The sequence below is a fragment of the Piliocolobus tephrosceles genome, chromosome 7, assembly GCF_002776525.5.
Source record: "Piliocolobus tephrosceles isolate RC106 chromosome 7, ASM277652v3, whole genome shotgun sequence".
NCBI lineage: Eukaryota > Metazoa > Chordata > Mammalia > Primates > Cercopithecidae > Piliocolobus > Piliocolobus tephrosceles.
In genome coordinates this window covers 69689851-69715308 of record NC_045440.1, presented here as the reverse complement: position 1 = coordinate 69715308, position 25458 = coordinate 69689851, and the positions used below count along the sequence as shown (strand labels likewise).

The 25458-nt window shown below is 37.0% G+C and overlaps 1 protein-coding gene across 3 annotated transcripts in view; it reads right to left on the bottom strand.

Moving 5' to 3' along the window:
- The window catches only part of C7H8orf34 (chromosome 7 C8orf34 homolog), a 481075-nt gene that overhangs the window by 100136 nt on the left and 355481 nt on the right, over positions 1–25458 (bottom strand). For all 3 annotated transcript variants that reach the window (XM_023222402.1, XM_023222401.1, XM_023222400.2), the window contains exon 9: positions 7569–7654. In XM_023222402.1, coding sequence (XP_023078170.1) covers positions 7569–7654 — 86 coding nt within the window. The remainder of the gene's footprint in view (positions 1–7568; positions 7655–25458) is intronic.

Sequence of the window (25458 nt, the reverse complement as noted above, 5' to 3'; positions counted from 1 at the left end):
GTGACTTGCTCTTGTTACAAGAAGCATTAGGCTTTTAAGACTCATTTAATGGTGAGCTGTAACTTGCTTATACCAGACTGGGAGAACCAACTACCATTTCAGTTTGGCTGCTGGAAATCAGTGACAGTGGGAGTATTCACACCACGGAAATCATCAATCTCTACAAATCAGGGCTTTCTTTTTTCAGGAAAACAGTTGTTCTACATTTACACACTAGAAATCTGAATGCCTTTCAACTACATACAGGGCATCTATTTGTACGTCACTGATTTTATCCATCGCCTGTAGTAGTTGAAAGGCATTCAGGTTTCTACTGCGTAAAGAAATTTCATAATTTATCCATTTCCCTGTCTATGAGCATACTAACAAGGGTTGTTCATATTTCATGCTATATGAAACTTGTTTCTCTAAAGCATTTACCTAGAAAAGGAGTTTTTAGGTTTTAGATTATATAAATGCTCAAGATTTTAAGATAATGGAAAACTTTTCAAAAACTCATATACCTGCAGTATAAGAGTTTTTTTTAATCTATGACTTCACCAGAACTTAGTTTTGTCAGTTTTCTTAATCAATGCCAATCAAAAGGTTGTAAAAGAAAAAGGATTGTATCTCTCCATGGTCTTAATTTGCTTTTCCCTGATCACTAAGGTAGTTTAAGTATTTTTCATCTGCTTGTTGGCCTTTTGTGTTTCCTCTCTGTAAAATGTATATTCATAATTGTTACTTATTTTTCTATTGATGTGTTGATTTTTTATTTATTAAATTGTAGGTGTTCTTCATGTTCTGAATATTAATCTTTGATCAGTGGCAATTACATTGCAAATATGTTTCCCTATTTGTGGCTTTTCTTTGGGCATCTTTTTTTAATTTTTAACTTTTTTAATAGGCTTTTGGGGAACAGGTGGTGTTTAGTTACATGAATAAGCTATTTAGTGGTGATTTCTGAGATTCTGGTGCACCCATCACCGGAGCAGTGTACACTGTACCCAATGTGTAGTCTTTTATCCCTCGCCACCCCCACCCTTTCCCCCAAGTCCCCAAAGTCCAATATATCATTCTTAAGGCTTTTCATCCTCATAGTTTAGCTCCCACATATGAGTGAGAACATATGATATTTGGTTTTCCATTCCTGAGTTACTCCACTTAGAATAATAGTCTCCAATTCTGTCCAGGTTGCTGTAAATGCCATTATTTTGTTCCTTTTTAAGGTTGAGTAGTATTCCATGATATATATATATTATTGTTAGTCTTTTTTCTTGCTGATTTGAGTTCTTTGTATTATAGATTCTGGATATTAGTCCTTTGTCAGAAGTATAGATTATGAAGATTTTCTCCCACTCTGCGTTTTCTGCTTACTCTGCTGATTATTTATTTGGCTGTGCAGAAGCTTTTTAGTTCAATTAAGTCCCATCTATTTATCTTTGTTTTTGTTGCTCTTGCTTTTAGGTTCTTGGTCATGAAGACTTTACCTAAGCTAATGTCTGGAAAGGTTTTTTTCTGATGTTATCTTCTAGAATTTTTGTGGTTTCAGGTCTTAAATTTAAGTCCTTGATCCATTTTGAGTTGATTTTTGTATAAGATGAGAGATGAGGATCCAGTTTCATTCTTCTACATGTGGCTTGCCAATTATCCCAGCACCATTTATTGAATAGGGTGTCCCTTCCCCACTTTATATTTTTGTTCGCTTTGTTGACGATCAGTTTTCTGTAAGTATTTGGGTTTATTTTTGGGTTCTCTATTCTGTTCCAGTGGTCTATGTGCCGATTTTTATAATAGTACTATGCTGTTTTGGTGACTATGGCCTTATAGTATAGTTTGAACTCAGGTAATGTGATGCCTCCATATTTGTTCTTTTCACCTAGGATAGCTTTAGCTTTGCAGGTTCTTTTTTGGTTCCATATGAATTTTCAGATTGTCTTTTCTAGTTCTGTGAAGAATGATGGTGATATTTTTATGGGAATTTCATTGAATTTATAGATTGCTTTTGGCAGTATGGTCATTCTCATAATATTGATTCTACCCATCCATGAGTATGGGAAGTGTTTCCATTTGTTTGTGTGGTCTATAATTTCATTCAGCAGTGTTTTGTGGTTTTCCTTGTAGAGGTCTTTCACGTCCTTGGTTAGTTATATTCCTAAGTATTTTTTTTTTTTTTTTTTTTTACAGATATTATGAAAAGGCTTGAGTTCTTGATTTGATTCTCAGCTTGGTCGCTGTTGGTGTACAGCAGAGCTACTGATATGTGTACATTAATTTTGTATCCTGAAACTTTGAATTCATTTACCAGTTCTAGGAGCTTTTTGGATGAGTCTTTAGCATTTTCTAGGTATACAATCATATCATCAGCAGTGACAGTTTGACTTCTTCTTCACTGATCTGGATGCCCTTTATTCCTTCTCTTGTCTGATTGCTCTGGCTGGGACTTTCAGTACTATGTGAATAGAAGTGGTGAAAGTGGGCATCTTTGTCTTCTTTCAGTTATCAGGGAGAATGTTTTCCATTTTTCCCTGTTCAGTATAATGCTGGCTGTGGGTTTTTCATAGATGGATTTTTACCTTAAGGTATGAACCTTCTATAACAATTTTGCTGAGGGTTTTAATCCTAAAGGGATGCTGGATTTTGTCAGGTGCTTTTTCTGCCTTCATTGAGATGATTATGTGATTTTTGTTTTTAATTCTATTTATGTGGTATGCTACATTTATTGACTTGGATATGGTAAACCATCCCTGCATCCCTGGTATGAAACTCGCTTGATCATGGTGGATTATCTTTTTGATATTCTGTTGCATTTGGTTTACTAGCATTTTGTGAGGATGTTCGCATGTATGTTCAAGGATATTGGTCTGTAGTTTTCTTTCTGTGTTATGTCCTTCCCTGGTTTTGGCATTAGGGTAATATTGGCTTCATAAAATGATTTAGAAAGGATTACCTCTTTCTCTATCTTTTGAAATAGTGCCAATTCTTCTTTGAATTGTCTGATAGAATTCAGCTGTGAATTCATCTGGTCCCTAACTTATTTTTGTTGGCAATTTTTTTATTACTATTTCAATCTCACTGCTTATTATTGGTCTGTTTAGAGATTCTATATCATCCTGGTTTAATTTAGAAGGGTTGTATATTTCCAGGAATTTATCCATCTCCTCTAGGTTTTCCAGTTTATATGTGTAAAGATGTTTATAGTAGCCTTTAATAATCTATGTGTTTCTGTGGTATCAGTAGTAATATCTCCTGTTTCATTTCTAATTTAGCTTGTTTGCATCTTCTCTCTTCTTTTCTTGGTTAATCTTACTATATTTATATTTTCAAAAACCCGTTTTTGTTTCATCTATCTTTTGTAATATTTTTGTTTCAGTTTCTTTTAGTTCTCCTCTGATCTTTGTTATTTCTTTTCTTCTTCTGGGTTTGGATAGTTCTTGTTTCTCCAGTTCCAGGAGGTATGACCTTAGATTATCTGTTTGTGCTCTTTCAGACTTTTTGATGTAGGTATTTAATGCTATGAACTTTCCTCTTAGCACTACTTTTACTGTATCCCAGAGGTTTTGACAGGTTGTCTTACTGTTATTGTTCAGTTCAAAGAACTTTTTAATTTCCATCTTGATTTCCTTGTTGACCCCATGATCATTGAGGAGCAGGTTATTTAATTTCCATATATTTGCATGGTTTTGCAGCTTCCTTTTGGAGTTGATTTCCAATTTTATTCCAGTGTGGTCTCAGAGAGTACTTGATATAATTTTGATTTTCCTAAATTTACTGAGACTTGTTGTGTGGCCTATCATATCGTTTATTTTGGGGAATATTTCATGTGCTGATGAATAGAATGTATATTCTGCAGTTGTTGGGTAGACTGTTTGGTAAATATCTGTCAAGTTTAGGTCCATTGTTTCTTTGTTGACTTTCTGTCTTGATGACCTGTCTAGTGCTGTCAGTGGAGTATTCAAATCCCCCACGACTATTATTGTGTTGCCATCTATCTCATTTCTTAGATCTAGTGGTAATTGTTTTATAAATTTGGAAGCTCCAGTGTTAGGCACATATATATTTAGGATTGTGACATTTTCCTGTTGAACTAGTCCTTTTATCATTATATAATGTTCCACTTTGTTTATTTTTAACTGCTGTTGCTTTAAAGTTTGTTTCATCTGATATAAACATACCTACTCCTACTTGTTTTCGGTGTCCATTTGCATGGAAAACCTTTTTCTACCCCTTCACCTTAAGTTGATATGAGTCCTTATGTGTTAGGTGAGTCTCCTAAAGACAGTAGAAACTTGGTTGGTGAATTCTTATCCATTTTGTCATTCTGTGTATTTTAAGTGGAGCAGTTAGGCCATTTACATTCAATGTTAGTATAGAGATGTGAGGTAGTATTCTATTCTTTGTGCTATTTGTTGCCTGAATACCCAAGTTTTTTTTCATTGTGTTATTGTTATATGGGTCCCGTGAGATTTACGCTTTAAGGAGGTTCTACTTTGGTGTATTTCAATGATTTGTTTCAGGGTTTAGAGTTCCTTCTAGAAGTTCTTGTAGTGCTGACTTGGGAGTGGCAAATTCTTTCAGCATTTATTTGTCTGGAAAAGACTGTATCTTTCCTTCATTTATGAAGCTTAGTTTCTCTGAATATAACATTCTTGGGCAACAATTGTTTTGTTTAAGGAGGCTAAAAATGGGTCCCCAATCCCTTCTGGCTTGGGTTTCCACTGAGAAATCTGCTGTTAATCTGATAAGTTTTCCTTTATAGGTTACCTGATGCTTTTGCCTCAAAGCTCTTAAGATTTTTTCCTTCGTCTTGACTTTAGATAACCAGATGACTATGTGCACAGGCAATGATCTTTTTGCAACGAATTTCCCAGGTGTTCTTTGAGCTTCTTGTATTCAGAGTTCTAGATCTCTACCAAGGCTAGGGAAGTTTTCCTTGATTATTCCCTCAAACATGTTTTCCAAACTTTTAGATTTCTCTTCTTCCTCAGGAACATCAACTATTCTTAGGTTTGGACATTTAACACAGTCCCACACTTCTTGGAGGCTTTGTTCATTGGAGGCTTTGTTCATGTTTTTAAAATTCTTTTTTCTTTGTCTTTGATGGATTGGGTAAATTGAAAAACTTGTCTTTGAGCTCTGGAGTTCTTCTGCTTTTCAATTTGATTGCTGATAACTTCCAGTGTATTTTGCATTTCTCTAAGTGTGTCCTTGACTGCCAGAAGTTCTGATTGTTTTTTATTTATGCTACCTATTTCACTGGAGAGTTTTCCTTTCATATCCTGACTTATGTTTTTGATTTATGTAAGTTGGACTCACCTTTTTGTGATGCCTGCTTGATTAGCTTAATATTCAACCTTCTGAATTATTTTTCTGGTAATTCAGATTTCTTCTTGATTTGCATCCATTGTTGGTGAGCTTGTATGATCTTTTGGGGGTGTTAACCTTGCTTTTTCATATTACCAGAATTGTTTTACTGGTTCCTTCTAATTTGCACAGACTATGTTAGAAGGAAGATGTAGGATTCAAGAACTGCTGTTCAGATTCTTTTGTCCCTTAGTATGTTCCCTTGATGTTGTGTTCTCCCTCTTCCCCTATGAATGAGGCTTCTTGAGAGCTGAACTGTAGTGATTGTTTTTGCTCCTCTGGGTCTAGTCATCCAGTGGAGCTACTGGGCTCTGGGCTGGTACTGGGGAGGGTCTGCAAAGAGTCCTGCGATGTGATCAGTCTTCAGGTTTGGAGCTGTGGATACCAGCACCTGCCCTGGAGGAGGTAGCAGGGGAGTGAAGTGGACTCTGTAAGGGACTTTGGTTATGTTTTTGTTTAGTGTGCTGGTTTTGTGTTGGTTGGCCTCCAGCCAGGAAGCAGTGCTTTCAAGAATGCATTGGCCCTATGAGGAGGATGCAAACCTGCCCTAGGAACACCTGGTTAAGTATTCAGGTTTCTCAGGTGGTGGGCAGAGCCATAGAGTTCCCAAGAGATTATGCCCTTTGTCTTTGGCTACCACAGCAGGTAAAGAAAGACCACCAGGTGGGAGCAGAGATAGGTGTGTCTGAGCTCAGCCTCTTCTTGTGTGGGACTTGCTGTTTCTGCTGTGGGGGATGAGGGTGTGGTTCTCAGTCCAATGAGATTATATTCCCAGGGAGATTATGGCTGCCTCTGCTGAGTCATACAGTTTGCTAAGGAAGTAGGGGAAGGCCGGCAGTCACAGGCTTCACCCAGCTCCAAGGCAGCCCATAGTCCTAAAGGCTGGTCTCACATCCACGGTGCTGCCTCAACAGCAGTGAGTTTATTTCCAGGCAGCAAGTGATCAGGGCTGAGAACTTGCCCCAGACCACGAGTCTCCTTGTCTAGAAAGCAAGAAGACTCACAGACTTTTGCATCTCAGGGAGCCTGCAGTGGTGGTCCATTTCCTTCAAATAGTCTGTGGATTCTCTTCGCTTTCTTGGTATGTTCCTGCAGTACTTCTTGGAGTAAAAGTTCATGATGTGAGTCTCCACATACTGCTCTGTCTGTCCTAGGGGGAGCTGCAATCTTGTCCTGCCTCCTGTCACCATCTTAATCTTGAGCATCTTTGGGCATCTTTTGATAAACATGAGTTTTTAATTTTCTACAGTTGAATGCTCCAATTATTTCTTTTATGGCTGGAGATGTTTTTGTACTGTTGAAGATGTCCTTCTCAATCCAGGTGTAAGAAAAATAGTTTCCTGTAGTTTATCTTCTAACTAACCAGGTTGAATGTATGGACTGTGTTTTGCTATTATGCTGACTGATGAAGATGTGATGTACCTTAGATGGCACTGGAGTGACATTACCTGTACTTATTTACATATACAACAAACATTTTGAATTGCTCTGATATTAAGTTTGTTTGCTAAGTTAAGGAATTTCCATTTTGTACTATAGAAAATGGAAATGAAATAAGCAGCTTTATTTTCAGAAAAACAATGAACCAAAGAGGGGTGAGATGGTCCAAGGAGGGCCAAGAAGGGAGTTATACTTGATGGAGAAAGAGGGAAAAGACATAGACCAGGCAATATTAGGGCAAATACAAAGGAGGTTGACTCTGGGAGGAAATTCTGAAGTGACATTGACATAAATGGAGACCAATTTAAAACAGGGCTGGGAGAGAGGGAGTATGATATTGTCAAGTATGATATTGACATTTCTGCCCAAGAAGAATGACTGCATCAATGACGTGAGAATGGGAGCAGTGGGTATAGCAAGTGACAAGGGGCAGAGAAACAGTTTCATTTTCTAGAAATCCAGCTGACAATGTGGATTTCTAAAGACAAGTTTGAATTAGTGACATAATTTAGGGAGTAGCCAACTTATAGTTGATCTGTTTGGACCTTAAACAGAACAGGGGCATAAAAAGATGACTCCTTAGAATCCACACTTCTCAATTCCTTCTATCCTTTGCTCTTATCCTGACACAAACAGCCCCAAGGAGTGTACCAGTGGTAGATACGTGACCTGCAGCTACAGTGAATTCACGCAAAGGAAGATGTCTGGTTTACTTTTTTCCTTTATTTCTTTAATCTTTAAGTGCCACTAGAACTGCAATAAATATTGTTGAACTTAAAACTTACCGAATGAATCTGGGATTTTTTCATCTGGAGAATGGAGCATTGGTAGTGACTCTTCTGTTCTTTCCGCCAGGTTTTCTCCTTGAAGCCTAAATAATTAAAAATGGTCATTGAAACATCTCATAATGTTAAATTGTGAAGTGTGAACTATGCACCATGGGGAACGTGGCCGTGAACTTCAAGACTCTAAACTCAGATATGCATGTTCAAAATAGAAATACAAGTTCACTAAAACCATTTTAATATAGGATTTTTGCTGTTCTAACCATTAAGGAGAAGTCTTCTATATTTCCTGTTACATACATGCCACGATTTATCTAGGTAGAATCTGCTTTTCTTCTCAGCCTGATCGTAGAAAGGTTTAGAAGCACATATTTTCACTTAAACCCCAAAGGGGAATTGAGTGGAAGGAAAATAAGAGGCCAACACAGTGTGCGCACCTAGCATCAGGGTCTGGGAGTCATAAAAGGGTTTTCTTGACTCCACAGAGGTTTATCAAACACAGTCTTCCAAATCAACCAACCTAAGCTTTAAGGCCTGTGGGTCGAGATATGTATCAGCAGTGGAGGTAAAGATTCCTAATGTGTGACTGCCCAGGCTTCTCATAGACACTGAGCCTTCCTCAGGAGAGAACAATAAATACAGGCATAATTTATAACTATACTGGGTTCAAATGTTATAATGTTATGTAAGTTGTAATTTTTATAAATGTTATAATTCTCAGCCATTTTATATCTTTGCTTTTATATACCACAGCAGAATCTCATATAATTTGCTTTTTGACTTTTACAAATTCAATCATATATGCTTATCTCTTGATCTTCTGTGTAATTACAATGTAAATTATATGTGCACCATAATTTTTATAATATTAAATTCTGCATATCCCTCTATTATACATTTATACTTACTACCTTTTGTATATGAAATCACACTTACTGTATTGTATAAGAAAAACAATTCTCAAGGGGAATTTCCTGAAAGTTGTAACATTTTTTGCTAAACTTTGTATGGTTTTGTACTTTTAATTAATTTTTTATAATTTTTCTTTGGAAAAAGGCCACTTTTAAATAAATAAATTAGCTACATATTTTTCAAATATTCTCTACTTTTTATTATATTCCCTTTGGATAATCAATTTCAGTATTCAGCAGTATCAAATATTCTGTTGTGGGCTCTCTTTGTCCAGGACCATTCTATCAAAATCATATCAAAGAGAGAAGGTACAGAGGTGCATTAAATATTAAAAGGTATGAGTAAAAATTATTATTGAAAATTCACAATGAGCTCCAACACATTGGGATATTTAACATTAAGTTAAAACCCCAGGCCAGGTGTGGTGGCTCACTCCTGTAATCTCAGCACTTTGGGAGGCTAAAGCAGGCAGATCAGTTGAGGCCAGAAGTTCAAGTCTGCAGTGAGCCATGATCACGCCACTGCACTCCAACTGAGGTGACAGAGTGAGCACCCTTGTCTCTAAAAAACGTAATTTTTTTTTAATCCTAAAAGGAAAATAAAACTCCAACAAAGACAGAAAGAAGCAAGATCTAAAAACAGTGCTGTAATTTTTATTTGCTTGTTGTATTCATCAATAAAACAAAATATTTATTTAGCACTTATTATTATGCTCAAGCATAAGCCAAATGTCATAGTGATGCAAAGAAATTATAACTGTCCCTGATAGGTTTTAATATAGCTTAGTGGAAGAGACCAATGGCTATGGACAAAAACTCAACAAATTGGGTGGCCTTGCAGCTGGCTCGTCCTTGTCCACGCAGTGCCCTCCAGATACCTTAAGAGCTGAGTTTACCATGACTTGGCACCAATTCCATTGCGGAAAGGTTCACAGCCCTGCCATCCTCGAGTGCTCTGCCAATGTTTCCCAAGCTGTAATCCACACAGCACCACTTCTGTAAGAGGTTAATGGGTACTGTGCAAACAAGGGGTGTGTGGGCAAGTCCGGGAAATACAGTCTAAATAAAAGTTAAATTGTTTTTTGTTTTTTTACCATAAGAGTTTTACTCATACTCCCAAAGCTTTTTGCTTTGCTTTCTAAAACTCCTTTTCCATATTAAACAAACTCCCTTATATTTTCAGCCCCTAAACAGAATGTTGGCTGCTTGTCCTTTTCATTTTGGAAAGTCTCCCCTAAGAATATCACATCCCTGTTCTCTAAGACTCTTCCAGTACCTCCTCTCCCAGGGAGGCTGCCTGACCCACCAACCTGAGATAGCACAGGATTATGTATAACTTTCTTCTCTCTGTCTGCAACAACTTGGGTCAGGCTTGGAATTTTCTTCTTCAACTCAAGTGTTAGTATTATCCTGAGTGATTTTGATATTCATGTGTATCTACCTGCTAATCTTAAAGTCCCTTGACCTCCTCACATTTGGAGATCTTCCCTTCCACTTCACCTTCCTTAACCCAAGGACAGACTTGGAATTGCTTCATGGCAGAAATCTGTAAGTTCCGTGTTCTGGTCTCCGAAAACAAACTCACCTCCTTCAGGCTGTTTCACAGTGTCACTCTCCTTAATACTTTCTATCCAACCAAATATTAACAAACCTCCATTTCCCTCTTCTTTCCCCTGAGTATCAGGGAGTGTCCCCTCCTGCTTCCTTGCCTTCCCTGCTCAGTTGGGACTCATTGTCTCAGCTTCTCTGCACCCCTGTCCTCTGCCACTCCTGCAAAGGCAGACTTCAAGCCTATGTTAACCTACCATTTTTCCTGCACATGTGCCACTGAACAATACTCGAGAAAATCATCATTCTAGATTGGGTGACTATAAATCAGTGATCTCTAACTTTAAACTTGAACTTCTTGGTTGTCTTTCTTTTTTCCATTCCTTTCAAAGTATTTTCAAAAATCTCACCATCAGTTCTCCTCTGTGTCACCCAGAACAATGATGTAATCAGGAGTACAGACCTCATCTTGCCCTCACACACCACCTCCAGAATTATCTTCACCCTGATCTGTATTCACCACCTTTCCAATGCACAGAGCACAAGAGGCCCTGTCTCCTGTGTAAGGGTGAACTATCCATTATGCTGGAAAGATTAGGATCTCAATTTCTCATCAACCTATTTTATCCACTGTCACCCCACCACCAGTATTTTTTCTGTTTTTTTCCACTATCATTTCCCACAGCATATGAACAAGCTCACTTCTCTTTCAGTCTTAAAAAAAAAAAAAAAAAAAAAAAAAACCCACAAAAATAAAATACCTCCCTTAATTATGTAAAATAACTAGCTGTTTCCTTTTCATGCTCAATCCTCTTTGAGCCAAACTCCCATATTTTTCATTCAATGCCTTTACATCCACAGTTTTTATTCACCCCTCAACCTATTTTAATTTGGTTTGTGCCTCTACCACGAGAAAACAGCTTATGCTGACTGCCTGACCTCCTAATTGCCTTGCACAGTGGGAAATTTGCAGCCCTTGTCTTTATTTGACATTGTGGTCAAATAGATGTATTAACATCTATTTGTTCTTAAGGCAGTCATTGCTTTTCTTTTGTGGCCCTTGTCTCTCCTGCATATCTGACTACCAATTCTCAGTCTCTTTTAAAGGCTTTCTCTCTTTGTAAACCCATAAATGTTATATTTTCCCTCAGCTCTATCCAAGGCCCTCCTCTTCCCATTCTAATCATCTCCCTGAATCATCTCATCCACTTTGATAGTTTTATTAAGTTCATATAGGTTGATACATTTTAAATCTTTATCTTAAACCATCAGCTCAAGATTGGTGTACCCAAATTCTTATAGGACATATTACTTGTATACAAGATAAGCTCCTCAAAGGCAACATGTCAAAAGCAAACTCATCTTCCAAATCACTCTGCCTCTCATTGCACATGGCTAACCAATCTGTCTTGCTGAATCTACTTCTTACAGAAATGTCTCGAATCCATCACTTCTTTATAGTACTGCCATAGTGTGACTTCTTATCTTGATTTGCCTGGATTATTGTGTAGTTTCCTTACAGACAGCCATACTTAGAAACCCCTTTTCCATATGGCTACCAGAATGTCCAAAACACAAATCCAGCTATATTTTTCTCATATTTTAAATATTTTAGAGCAAGAGGTCTTAATATTATATTCATGTTAACATTATACTCATGTTAAGACATGGGTATACCCATGTTGCTCTAAATATTTTATGAGCATAATGTTAAGACATCTTGCTTTAAAATAAAGCATGAGAATATTATGGCTAGATTGGTGAGCAAGCGGTCTTAACATGAGTATATAATCACAATAGTTCACAGTGAATGGAACGAAGAGTTGTGGGTGGATGTGATCTTTTTTGGAGAGAGACACACTAATTTTAGCCAGCTTCTCAAAATAATCCTTGACTCAAAAGGATTTTAGAACTACCATTTTTATTGGCTTCTCATTACCTACAAGATGAGTTATATCTCCTTCGTAAGTCATTTGAGTCTCTGTATTGCATAATCCCTACCTGTGTCTGCAAATTCATCTTCTTCGATCCTCCAGCATGGAATTTATACTCCATAAACTCCAAACTGCTTTTACTTTTTTCAGGCATTTTGTTATTAAGCCTCTGTGTCATTATACTATTACCTCTGGCAGACTATATCTACCCCTCCCCATGGCATCATCCCTCTGCATTTTACTATCTGGCTTGTTTCTAGGTTTTCATTCTAGATTCTCCTCTATTCTGAAGGTTTTCTTCCAAAAGTCTTACCACCTGTGCAAACCTTTACCACAGCTCTTACTTCAACTGTGATTTAATTATTTATGTAGATGTCTGTGTTTGCCAAAACACTGCAAGTGTCTTAAAGGAAAAGATTTTGTTTTTCCTATTTTTATGTAATTAAAGTCTAGTTTAGATACAGCTTGGTACATTGTAAACTCTAAAAGAGATTTCTTAAGGTACTTCTTAGTGATTATTTCATCTTGGAGATAAAGAAAAGAAAATGTGGCCCAGCCCTATATTGGGGATTTTGTATAGAATACTATAGTACACTTATAACTATATTCCCTTGCAAAGTGGTAAAAATTATGCTGCATATATTTAAGGTTAAGTAGCTCTTAGCCTGGTTCACCCTGTGCAGGGTGTGAGGCAGAGGCTTATGTGTGAGTGGTTGTTTGACCCGGGAGGCAGGAGTGAGGGACATGAGTGTAAAACATGAAAGGAGGAAAGGCAACACAGTGTGAGTCATTGAGCCAACCCCAGACAGGTGGCTGTTGCTTAACCCCACAAGAATTTTTGAGGAGCCTAATGAGGTGTGTCCACTTGAAGGATGAAAGGACAAAGCACTTATTCATAGGTTTCTGGTCAAGGGTGGGCCTTGGGCACTAAAATCCCTGAGCATTTGAGTTGCACATACATTTGTATTGAATGATTCCCATTGGCCATCCTGGGGCAGGAAATAAGATCTGAAAGAAACCAGGATGAGTCAAAATGCTGAACTTTGCATTTGCACAAAGTTGCTTGTCCCAGTTGGAAGCATGGGAAGAAATAGTTGTCAAGAAGAGGTGAGGAAGAGAGTATTTGAAGCGGGATACAAGTGGGGCTGATAAAGATAGTAAACGTGATTGAATTTAAAATAACTGACTGAGATTGGATTTTATACTGGCCAGTGAGATCTTGCTAGAGGAAACGCTGTTATAAATATTAGTAAATTCCATTCCAAGGTTTGTGTCATTAATCACCTTCCATTGACTTAGTCTTAACAGTGAATGAGGCAATGAAAGTTTGTATCCACAGAGATTATTGTACCTATCACAGAGCCTATGATAGTACCTAGTACACGTGCATGATCAATAAATATTTGTTAAATAAATGTTGCTGAAAAGTCTCTGACTCGTACAAGATAGACTTAAGGAAGATGGACTAGTCAAGAGAATAGAGGTCAGAGTTTGTTAAGAGGATTGGTTGCAATAGCAGTAGTTACAATTTTGCTTGCTTGGTGATATTATGAGAACCAACTGATCCTGATGTTTCACTCTGTAAGAAAAAGCAAGGAGACTGAAAATAGTACCAAGTAGCAGCCAATTACTGGACTAAAAGGATCAATAAAGACACACAGCAGCCAAGTCCATAACGAGGAGGGAGTTTTAAATAATATAAACAGTGAGAGAATGGATGGTGACTTGTGCTAATTTTTTTATACTTTAAAAACCCAAAACACCCAGTAAGTTGATATAATTCCCTTAAAAAAATTCCCTGATGTTGAATGTCAATTCAGTTGAACCATGTGATAGATGAGAGAAGATTTAAATAAGCAAATTAACAATTTTTTCCTGTTGGACTGAAATGGCATTCAGATTTCAGGTTCATGAGCAGTCATCCTTCCGTATATTATCATGGAGAAGCACACACACTCATACACATATATAAAATATTTGTAATCTTCCCTGAATACTTTCTGGAAGAAAACGGTATCTAACTAAAGAGTAGGCATTTGCGAAAAGTTTTTTTGAACTGAATACGAATTGAATATGTTGCAAGTAACAAACATCTAGATAAGTAAGATAAATTCAGATGCAATTTTGCAAACCAGAGGAACTAAACTTCGTGTAGCAGGAAGCTTTGAAAGTTTTCATTTATATGTCTCATATGGTAAAAGCAGTACTAAAAACATAATATTCATCTTTGGATTGGTGAAATCTAGGAGGGTATTTGGGGAGCTTTTGTGATAATCCAGCAAGAGAAGAGCAGAAGCATGGAGTAAAAGATGTCTATGGAAAGTGCCCATGGTGGCCGAAGCAGTTTCAGGTGCTAAGGAGAGAGTAATAGGTAAAGCTGGTCAGCTTCCATTCTCACGGAGATTACATTATGCCAACTGGAGATGATGAAAAAACAAGTAGAATATACAGAATCAGATGTCAATAAGAAATCCAGTTAAAATTAAAGGAAGGAAATGTAAAGCATAGAAGGCATATAAGGAGGGTCTGTGGGAGGGGCAGTGTACAACTTCATAGTTTATGTCTGGGGAAGGCCTTCCTTGAAGGTGATCTGTGAGCCTAAACTTGAAGAAATGAGGGATTAAGTGACCTAGACCTCTGGAAAAGAGCATTACAGGAAGTGGGAATAGCAAAGAAAAATATATGGAGGCCAATGACCAGAGTGGCTTGAATGAGGGGAGGAATGGGAGAATATGCCATCAGAGTGGTAGCTACGGCATTTGATGATGAATAATCCTGTTTTCTGATGACAATGGGAAGCCATTGGAGAGTTTTGAAACATAGAAGTGACTTGATGGGACTTTTGCTATAACCTGCTGTGTTGATGATAGACTGCAGGAGCAAGCATAGGAGCCAGGAGACACTTTAGGAGGCTGTCGTACCAACTGTAGTGAAAGATGAGTGTGGCCAACAAAAGGTGCAGTGCTGGAGGTGCTCAGAAGTGGACTGGCTTAATTAGACTTTGGGGGTGAAAGAACAGAAAAAAATGTAAATATTTCTGACCTGAGCAGCAGAACTAATCCTGTTGCCATTTAGCAAAATAAGGAAAACAGAGAAATTTGGTAGGGATTAAATGGAATTTTGATTGGGATATGGTAAGTTTAAAATGCATTTCAAGGAACATTTATTTTACTTTATGGAATAAAGTATTATCTGATTCTAGAATCGCAATGAAGATAATTGAGATCTCTTTAAGCTGAAAAATAAATAAATAAAAAATAAATACAATGCATTTTAGACAGGTAGGTAGAGGTGTAGAGAGGTACGTGGAAATCTGTGTGAAGATCTCGAACAGGCTGTTTGAAGTGGTGCGGCGAGTTTTGCCTTCCATGGATTCCAAAATTTCTACAAAGAACTTTAGAATATGATATACTACTACTTAATCCAGCTACTTAGAATACTATGATATTATATTTCACTGTAAAATAAATAGTAGATCCTGATAAATGTCAATTAGATCAGGGAACCACATTAAACAGTTTTGGTTTTAAGAGATTTTGAGCCATTTGCTTCAAAGGGTTAGAAAATTAACCTATCTTTCTCCTCTAAAGTCTGCTTTTAACTCACAAAGCCTCTTTCATAACAACATTCATCAAGTTACTTCTAAGTCTCTTTCAAATGTTAAATTTCCATTTTTAGAATTCCAGTATGTTTCTCCAGATTTATTTTTTTGAGGGAAATTCTAACAACTTATTGTCACTCACTCAATTTTGAAGTCTTAAAAAAGTCAAAACTGTCACCAACATCAAAAATTTATTGGGCACTTTCAAAGGCAAAGCTCTGCCTTAGCCCTGAGCCTGTAATTTGGCATGAGACCACTTGCATTTGCATGATCTCCCCAATTACTTTGCAGGCTTCCTGAAGCCAGACACCAAGGTCTGATACTCTCCACAACATCAGGGCCTTGCATATTAATTTATGCTTGTGGTCCCCAGAATAACTGTCTACTTCAAATGCTGTCTATCTGAATTCCCTCAGCATTTGAATGGTTCCTTTTTACCCTAGAAAAAAAGTCACTGCTGCCCTACAAAACCTTGCCTCCATCCTCCCCAAGCCCCAGTTCTTCAGCATGTTCTTCCTCCCATTCTCTTTTCCAAACCCGCTTAACTCCATCTCACTCTTCTCTTTGATCCTTGATGATTCCAACTTGACACCTTGGTGAGCAATCTGCTTACCTTGATTCTGGCCCTTTGACACCATCTCTCAGATCCCTCCCAGATATTCCTGCATCCCAGACACAGCTCTACCTCCCCAAATCTTTTCCAAAAAAATTTCCAACACTACCTAGATTTCCTTTCTTATTTTAGTATATTCTTTTCTAGTTTATGTGTTTGTGGGTTTTTGGCATTTGTCTGTAGGTACTCTTGCTGTGGCTTGATTCTTGCTATTGATATCACAAAGGAGGATAAGCAGCAATGCATGAAGATGATAGCAGAAAGAAGTAGAATAGCAGAGGACTGCCCTTACATTCTTCTTCAATTCTCTCTCATTCGCAAGAACCTCTGAACATTTACCTCTAAAATATAATGATTAATGGTGACATAGAGATAGAAACCATCCTCTTTCCTGTTAAATTTTCCTTTTAACTTCCTATCTCCTACAAGTGAGATATGGGCCTGCAAACTATCTGTAACTTTCTAATCAAATTTATAGTTCTTTTTATATACGCATGGTGGCAGACAGGTAGTTGGCATAGGTGCTCTCTTATCTGGACTGCTAATTACTTTCCTGGCAGTGGCTTAAGAATTTTAAAAACAAATCTAGGGAAAGTACACTTGGAGAATAGATATGTTTTGTGTTTGGTCTCTTCTGCTTTACCTCAACTCAAATGTAAAAATGTCAACACTAAATAAGGTAGAGAACATGAAATCCGGAGCAGGATTGATTCACGACAAAACCAGATTTTCCAGGCAGATATGACCAGAATGTGGGCCTCTGACTCACACACCTTGGCCAGATTAATATGTGCACAAAGGACAAACCTGGGGACATTCCAATCTCCCTGAAACCTGAGGCAGTCAAAAGAAAGGATTATGTTCAAATGGCCAGCATGCTCTGGAGCTAAGGAACTCCAGGAGAAAGCAGCCAAACACAGAATATCTGAGCTAGAGGCAGCCCTGGGCATTGGAATCAGCACACTTCTTTCAGAACAATTGTTCATGCTCATTTTTAACAGGGTTTCTTATCTATAAAAGGATCTGGTGAAGTGTGAGTGTGCTTTCAGCCTGTCTTGATTCCTGGAGCCAACCTTTTTAAAAATCAATCCAAGTGGACATAAGCAGTTAAGGCCTCTGTGGACTCTCGGTGGTTCTCAAATTTTAGGGCACCTTGAAATCTCCAACAGGACTTCTAGAACACAGATTGCTGGGCTCCATCATAGACTTTCTGATTCAGAAGGTCTGAAGTAGAGCCCAAGAATTTGTGTTTCTAGTAAGTTTCCAGATGATGCTGATATTGCCGACAGGGCATTTTGCCTTCTGTAGTTCCTCATCTTTACAGCTTTATAGCTATGGAAGGAGGCCTTTCCCTTTCCATCCACCCTCATTGTGGTAGTTGTAATGCAACATGTCCAGAATTTCAAAAACGGGGAAGACTCTACCAGGGGATATTGGTGTTTTTCTTTCTCTAACTTGCTGGGTGTTGAATTTTTGCTGAACATTAAATTTTCTTCCCAAATATGTTCAATCTTACTGAGGCTCAAAATCTAAGTGTGACTCCACTTGAGCCCAGGATCCGGCATACTTAGCCTAACAGAGAATTGCTTGGTCAGCAGACATCAAGTTCAGCAGCTGTAAGGAATCTTTTTAAAGCACTGATTTCTAGCAGGTTGAAAAATGGGACTGTGTGGGAAACTAAAACATCCTTTTGAAAAATCGCCAAAACCTTGTTTCTTCTTTTAATCATAGATCCCTTTATAGTACTGAAACTGAAGGCTGCATCACATATGTACGTGATGAAAGACCAGCCCCTCTTCTGTATACTCCTTGGAGGCATCTGCTAGATAGCTGACTTCTTTTGTATATAGCCAATTTCTCTCCTTCTCTCTGGTGGCTAAAAGCAAACTCAACACTTCCAGGTTTTTCTATGCTATAACACTGAACGTGACAGTATGTTTTGCTGCCCTGGTAAGACGGTTTAAGTTCCCTTCTTTGCTTTTTCCTTTTGAAAAGATTTAGGATACTTAAGAATAAATTGTGATAACTAGTAAAATTAGAAGGTATACTGAAATGTTCAAGTATACTGAACATTCCAAAGTAATATTATTTTGTACCAGAGAAAGACGACATTTTAGTAGGGTTCTATCTGCCCACAAATTGCAATTGGAAGAATGTCGCTAGTGATATACAGTATCACAAGCATTGAGAAATTGCTACAAGACATGGAACCAGCAGGAAGACATGAATCGGGGTAGCCACATAGCAACTTTCTTTAGAAAGTTGTACATTATTTTGGAGATAAAGGAACTCTGGAAAACCCCACTGAGTTCCTTCTAACTAGGAAGGATGGGGGATAGAAGGCAAGAAAAAGTTGAGATTCCTGAGTTCTAAAACAACTGTGTCCTGAGGTTGCAGCCTAAGGAAAGTGAGCTGTCATGCAACACCAACGAACAGAAAGGCTCCCCTGAGGGGGAGTTTTATGACTCATTTCTCTATAAAGGTTTAGGATCATGCCATGCAGGCATCACCTTGCTGAACTGGAGGAAAGTCCTCCTAATCTGGAGCAGTGAGGGCAGTCCATGTGCTGGGGACTGCCTCACTAGGAGATACTCACTCTGCCAAGAATCAGGAAATCAGTAGCTCCAATACCATACTCAGAAAATAAGTTCAAAATTCTACCTCCTCCATCTGCCCTTACTAAAACCTTCCCTGTGGTGGTCCAAAGAGAAAGAATCAAAATGCAAAACTCATTCATAAGCAAGCATAAAATTAGGGATGACTAGCAAGTGTTGAGGTCATTTAAGTAATAGATATAAGACTAAGTCTGTCATTCTAACAACTATGGTTAAAGATCAGAATGCTCACACTAAGATTCTAGGCAGAGAGGACACATGAGGGGAAAAAAATGCAATAATCATTTAGCAATACTAAACTGCAAAAATCCTGAAAGTAATGGGAAGAAGCTGCAAGGATTTTAAGTACACCAATCCCTGTGTCTTACAGAAGTAAGAGATACTGCTTCTGATAATTCAACACATATAAACTTAAATATATTCTCAATAGCTTAACAATAACTGTCTGTGACAATAAGCTATATAGCTTACAAATTATAAGAGAAGAAAGTTAGCAAATAAAAGGAAATATCAAGAAATATTAAAGTACAAAAAATGACTAGCAATTTACAAAATATACCTGATATAAAATAAATTAGGTCATTTGTTTATTTAATACGAGTGTGGGACAAAAATCTACCATATATTGACTAAAAGAGGTATCTGGCACAGAGTTATTAAAACAAGTTAAAAGTTAAAGGATGGAGAAAAATATGCATGAAAATGCAAAGAAATTAATCTGTCATAGGAGTAGAGTTGAAACAAAAGACAATGCAAAGTAAAGTTTAGCCATAATTAATATTAATATTAGGAAAATCAAAATTAGAGGGGAAAAGGGATTAAATAGCAGTAAGGTGGTTAATTGCAATGGATTTGTATTAGCTAAATTGTATAGCACTAAATTATATAAAGCAAAGCAATTATAGCTAAAGGAAATTATAACTAATTTTAGTAAAAAGTGAAGTAAAGCAATTACAGCTAAGAAAATTTTGAGAAAAAGTAAATGATGCAGAACTTTTTTATGTAGCAGCTTGGTAAAGATTTAAAAACATGGACGGGCGCGGTGGCTCAAGCCTGTAATTCCAGCACTTTCGGAGGCCGAGGTGGGTGGATCACAAGGTCAGGAGATCGAGACCATCCTGGCTAACACGGTGAAACCCCGTCTCTACTAAAAATATAAAAAAATTAGCCGGGCGTGGTGGCGGGCGCTTGTAGTCCCAGCTACTTGGGAGGCTGAGGCAGGAGAATGGCATGAACCCGGGAGGTGGAGTTTGCAGTGAGCCGAGATCACGCCACTGCACTCCAGCCTGGGCAACAGAGCGAGACTCTGCCTCAAAAAAAAAAAAAAAAGATTTAAAAACATGATTTGGGGACAGATGAGTGCTTGTGAAATGGTGATGGAAGAGAATATGTATCACACTTTAAAAGCGTAATTTGGCTATCACTATAGATATAAACTTATATATAAATAGATATTGATTCATTAGATTTTATATCTCTTCTGAATCATCACTTCCTTTTGAGGAATTTATCCGAAGTAGAAAATTTAGCAATGTCAGAAAAATGCTCAGTACTGTGTTGTTTAAGGAACAAACTAAATATGAACAGTAAAGGACTGGTAATAAAAAATAGGGACTATATATATAATCTATCTATGTAGAATCTATATATATCTATAAAATCTATATATAATATATGATCTATATATAATATAGATTAATCTATCATATGTTTTGATTGTGTGATATATATAGTCCCTGTTTTTATTACTAGTCCTTTACTGTTCGTATTTATTATATGAGCAGTATTTTATTATATATTTATTATATATTTTACTATAGACATATTCGTGTCTTTTTTTTCTCCCCTTAAGACAGGATCTCGCTCTGTCACCCAGGCTCGAGTATAGTTATGCAATCACTGCTCATTGAAGTCTTGACCTCTTGGGATCAGGTGATCCCCCCATCTCAGTCTTTTGGTATCTAGGACTACATGTGTGAGCCACCAGGCCCAGCCTACAATAGTGTCTTAAACAATGAGAAAAGACGATGCAGGTAAATATCTATTGATGTGTCAGATGAGTCACAACAAATTAACTGAAAGAGCAAGCAGCAAAACAACATATATTTTTATTTTACTTTTGGAAAACAATCAAAACACATGATAGCTTAATGAATGAATGAATGGATAGATGATAGATAGAGTAGACAGATAGATTATATAGATGACAGAAAAAAATGCAAAGGAAATTACACTAGATTCAGTGCAAAGTGTCTCTCCCAAGCTCATGAGACATATGATAATTTTCCCATCCAAGTACTAAACAGGCTCAACCTTGCTTAGCTTCCAAGATCAGATGAGATTGGATGTGTTAAAAGTGTGATAATTCTGATTTCAGAATACAGAGCAACAATATTACCAGGAGATCTGTACCTATTTTCCAAATGCATGGTTCCATGTAACACTCTCTGTATTTCAGTAGCCTAGAGTAGAATGTCAGAAATTTAAGCATACAAAGTTAATTTGTTCTCCTTTTCCTCTGTGTTTTAATGTAGCATTGATGTACCTATAAAAAGGAATAAACAGGCTGGGCGAGGTGGCTCATGTCTGTAATCCCAGCACTTTGGGATGCCAAGGTGGGTGGATGACCTGGGTCAGGAGTTCAAGACCAGCTTGGCCAACACGGTGAAACCCTGTCTCTACTAAAAATATAAAAAATTAGCCAGGCATGGTGGTGGGTGCCTGTAATCCCAGCTACTCAGGTGGTTAAGGCAGGAGAATTGGTTGAATCCAGGAGGCACAGGTTGCAGTGAGTGGAGATCATGCCAGTGCACTCCAGCTTGGGCAACAAGAGCGAAACTCCATCTCAAAAGAAAAAAGAAAAAGGAAAAGAATAATAAACAGTTGCTAATTGAGTAATTCTTACTTTAGCATTACCTGTGAGCTTGATATATTTTCTAGATATTAAGTTTGTTGTATGGCAGGAAACTTGGCTTGTTTAACTTTGTGTTTAACATAACCCTGAGGAAAAAAATATAAATTTGGATAGTAAATCGTTTTTTGGACGACCCAATATTAAATTGCTTCCATTATCAGTATTTGGACATCATAATGAAATTTGTTAATAAGCGAGTTGAGGATCTGGAAAAAAGATGGGTTTAGAAAATGGGTTAAGTATGTAGAATCCTGAGGGAGGTTACAATGGAAAAAATAAAGGCTTTATTTTATCTGTTGATAATGCTTTAAAAATTCTTAAGAAGGACAAACACTGAATACAAATGTCTGCATAATTAGAAAGCCAATCAGGCATAAAGATATTAAGATGGTTCATCTTTTAGTATAATATTATAGAAGAAGAAATACATTCAGTGACTTACCAGGAAATATAAATATTGCTTTGTTAAATTTTAACTATCTTATTCTAGAAATTATTTTTTATGATGTGCATGTCAGTTGGTCTCTTGAAATGACCACAAATTTGTTTATAGTGAAACATTTTTCTCTCTGCCTTCGCTTTGGGAAACTAAAAATGTTTTGCATTGGTAACCAAATATAGCCTATAAAAGTTTTCCAAGGAGTCTTGAATATTTCTAAATTTTATTTATCTTTTGCAGAATGATCATATTTCAAGTAAAAGTTTTCCCAGATTTTATCTATTTTTCTAACTTGCATATTAAACGTTAAAGAATTTCTGATTTTACATGAGAAAATGATGATTATATTTAAAATTCTGCACAAAATTATTAATGGATGATAAGCTTCAATGATCTCCCCTGAAAACACAGACTTACTGAAACATAACACATGATGACATTGACATCAAAGCTATTTCACACTAACTTTTGTGATTGAAAATAAATACATACTCTGAAAATTCTGTTTCTTACCCTGAAATGTTACGAGAAAAATCAAAATTTCATGACAATTAGTATTCTTTAACAGCAATAGTATCTCCAGTCTTGTTTCATTCTTTTATATTAGTAAGGCTAATTAACTGTTCACTAATTATGGATATAAGAAATAGAAGAAATAAATAAAAATAAAATAAATGAAATCTTATGTTGTTGAGGGCTTATGCACACCATTTAGGAACTGTGATCAAATTATAAGGATAATTACCAAGCAAGTAATTAAAAGTAATGGAAATTCCAATTTTACCAAAACGTGAACCAGTGAGATCCAGAATGTTTAACAAATGAATAACTAAGAAGATGTGGGTAAAAAAGTGAAATATAAGCTTTCACTATTTGTTCCTATTTATTACATAATATATCTCATTTATGACAATAGAGAAATAAAAATGGGAAAACAAATTGGAAAAGTATTTAAATCAATGTTTTCTTATTGTGACAGCAAAATAAACTATAATAGTGCCATTGCTGTTAAATTGTTAGAAAAGTTTTTAAGCAAGAATAGATATTAGGACATTTTCAAAAATTGTATTTTTTTACTTCATAATTTATATTCTTGATATTTATAGAAATGTACACAAAACTTAGAAACTTAGACTTTTCTGTCATGGCAATTTCTATGATTATTTTATCTATAGAAGCAGCATATAAAGCAAACACTCTTTTTCAACCAAATTGTCATCATTTCCCAAATCACTTAAATAACGTATTTTTATTGTGTGTCATTCTGTCAAACACTTTTAAAAAATATTCCCAAGGGGGGCATAGGGAAGCTAGATGCACTTAAGGCCTATTAGTTTCATTTTCATAGGATTTTTGAAGGCAGCTTGTTTTCCTGGATAATTAATTTCCTGGATCAATCGCCCTCCTATTTTTAAAAGTATAGCCCTTAGAAATCATTCCATAAAAATCCTAATAAGAGGTGCTTAGAGAAAGGGCCTTATAAAAGTTAAATTTTTAGGAGCATCCAAGTAGCAAATAAGTAGGTACTTGGGGATATTGCTTATATTGAGGAAGATTATTCATTTGAAAAGAAAATAGCAACTGGCACATTGCAATAATCCTCCACCCTTTTTGTGGTACCCCTTTTCTGTTTGCACCTCATTCTTAATTTATTATTAAAAGCCATCCACAACAGATGGGAGTTGCAACACATTCAGGGCTTACTTTGTACCAGACACTGCAGGATTAAACAACCTGTCCAAGGACCCTAGGCTAAGAAGTGGCAGAATTGGGTCACTGTTAGACGCTGAAGCTCAAATTCTTAACCATTGTGCTGCACCTGTTTTCACAGGCTCAACTGGTTAGATGGAAATGTCATTTCATTGGGTCATTTATCAAAATAAAGCAATTCAATATGAAAATATGTTTCAGGTATCAAACCAGTACCTATGCATTTATTTTTAGTCTTCATCATAAATTCTCTTTGCAAAACACTGCTTGCCTTTTCCTATTCCAGGAAAGTCTCTTGCTTTTATTCTACCCGATATTCCTCTCATGCACAACAAACTTTCACATCTATTTCCCTTAATTTTCACAAGAACAATTTTCAGATTTTAAAAAAGCTGAGATTAAGGAAGGTTAAGAAATTGTCCCCAAGTTACATACCTAGTAAGCAGTAAAATTAGAATGTAACCACATATATGTGTTTTGAGTTTAGGGCTACTAAATACTTCTTTTTTTTTTTTTTTTTTTTTTTTGAGACGGAGTCTAGCTCTGTCGCCCGGGCTGGAGTGCAGTGGCCGGATCTCAGCTCACTGCAAGCTCTGCCTCCCGGGTTTACGCCATTCTCCTACCTCAGCCTCCGGAGTAGCTGGGACTACAGGCGCCCGCCACCTTGCCCGGCTAGTTTTTTTGTATTTTTAGTAGACACGGGGTTTCACCATGTTAGCCAGGATGGTCTCGATCTCCTGACCTCGTGATCCGCCCGTCTCGGCCTCCCAAAGTGCTGGGATTACAGGCTTGAGCCACCGCACCCGGCCAGCCCGGCCAACTACTAAATACTTCTATGGCATCACTTCTACTGGGCCCCACCAACAGAAGTCTTCCAGGCATTCTCCCTTAGTCACTTTCCACTATGCCCACCCAAGTCATTACCAACAGTACTTTTAATGCTGAGACCCACCGCCTTGCTTTACAGACTGATGCGTATTCAAAACAGCAAGTACTTAATCATTAAGATAGAGAGCAAGATTCCTTGATCAGAAATTTAGGAAGGACAATTTAGAAATTTTGGGGAAATCTAGTACTACAAGAAATGAAGAAATGATCACAAACCATGTCATTATTATTTTTGACTTGGAGAAATTTAGCTCATTTATTCAGGTAAAGTTTTTAGGCAAAAAGTGTTTCTCTAGGTTTCTGCCTTATCTCTTTCTAGGTGTCTGGTTCAGTTAGATAGCTCTTTATCTTTAAATCATATGCTGATAGCTTTATAGTCTAAGTAGAAATTTCTCCCTAAAACCCACTGTGGGGGACCAGAATACGCCACCCAAAATATAAAATATTGTACACTGAAGGCAGTTAAGAAGCAGCAGATACGGAAAAGCTCTCTGCCTTCCTTCTATTTGCCTAAAACCAAGACAGATATACAAAGACAAAAGGTATTCTGCCTTCCTTCTACTAGAGAGAACGAAGGTAACACTGAAGACTTCAGATCCTTATTTTCTGGAGACGATGCAGAGGAATCTATATTAACAAGTTTTACTAATGAGCCTTTAACTTGCCATTTATTTGCCTTTCTACAAGTTTTTTTTCCCTTAGAAACTCAGTCTTTTT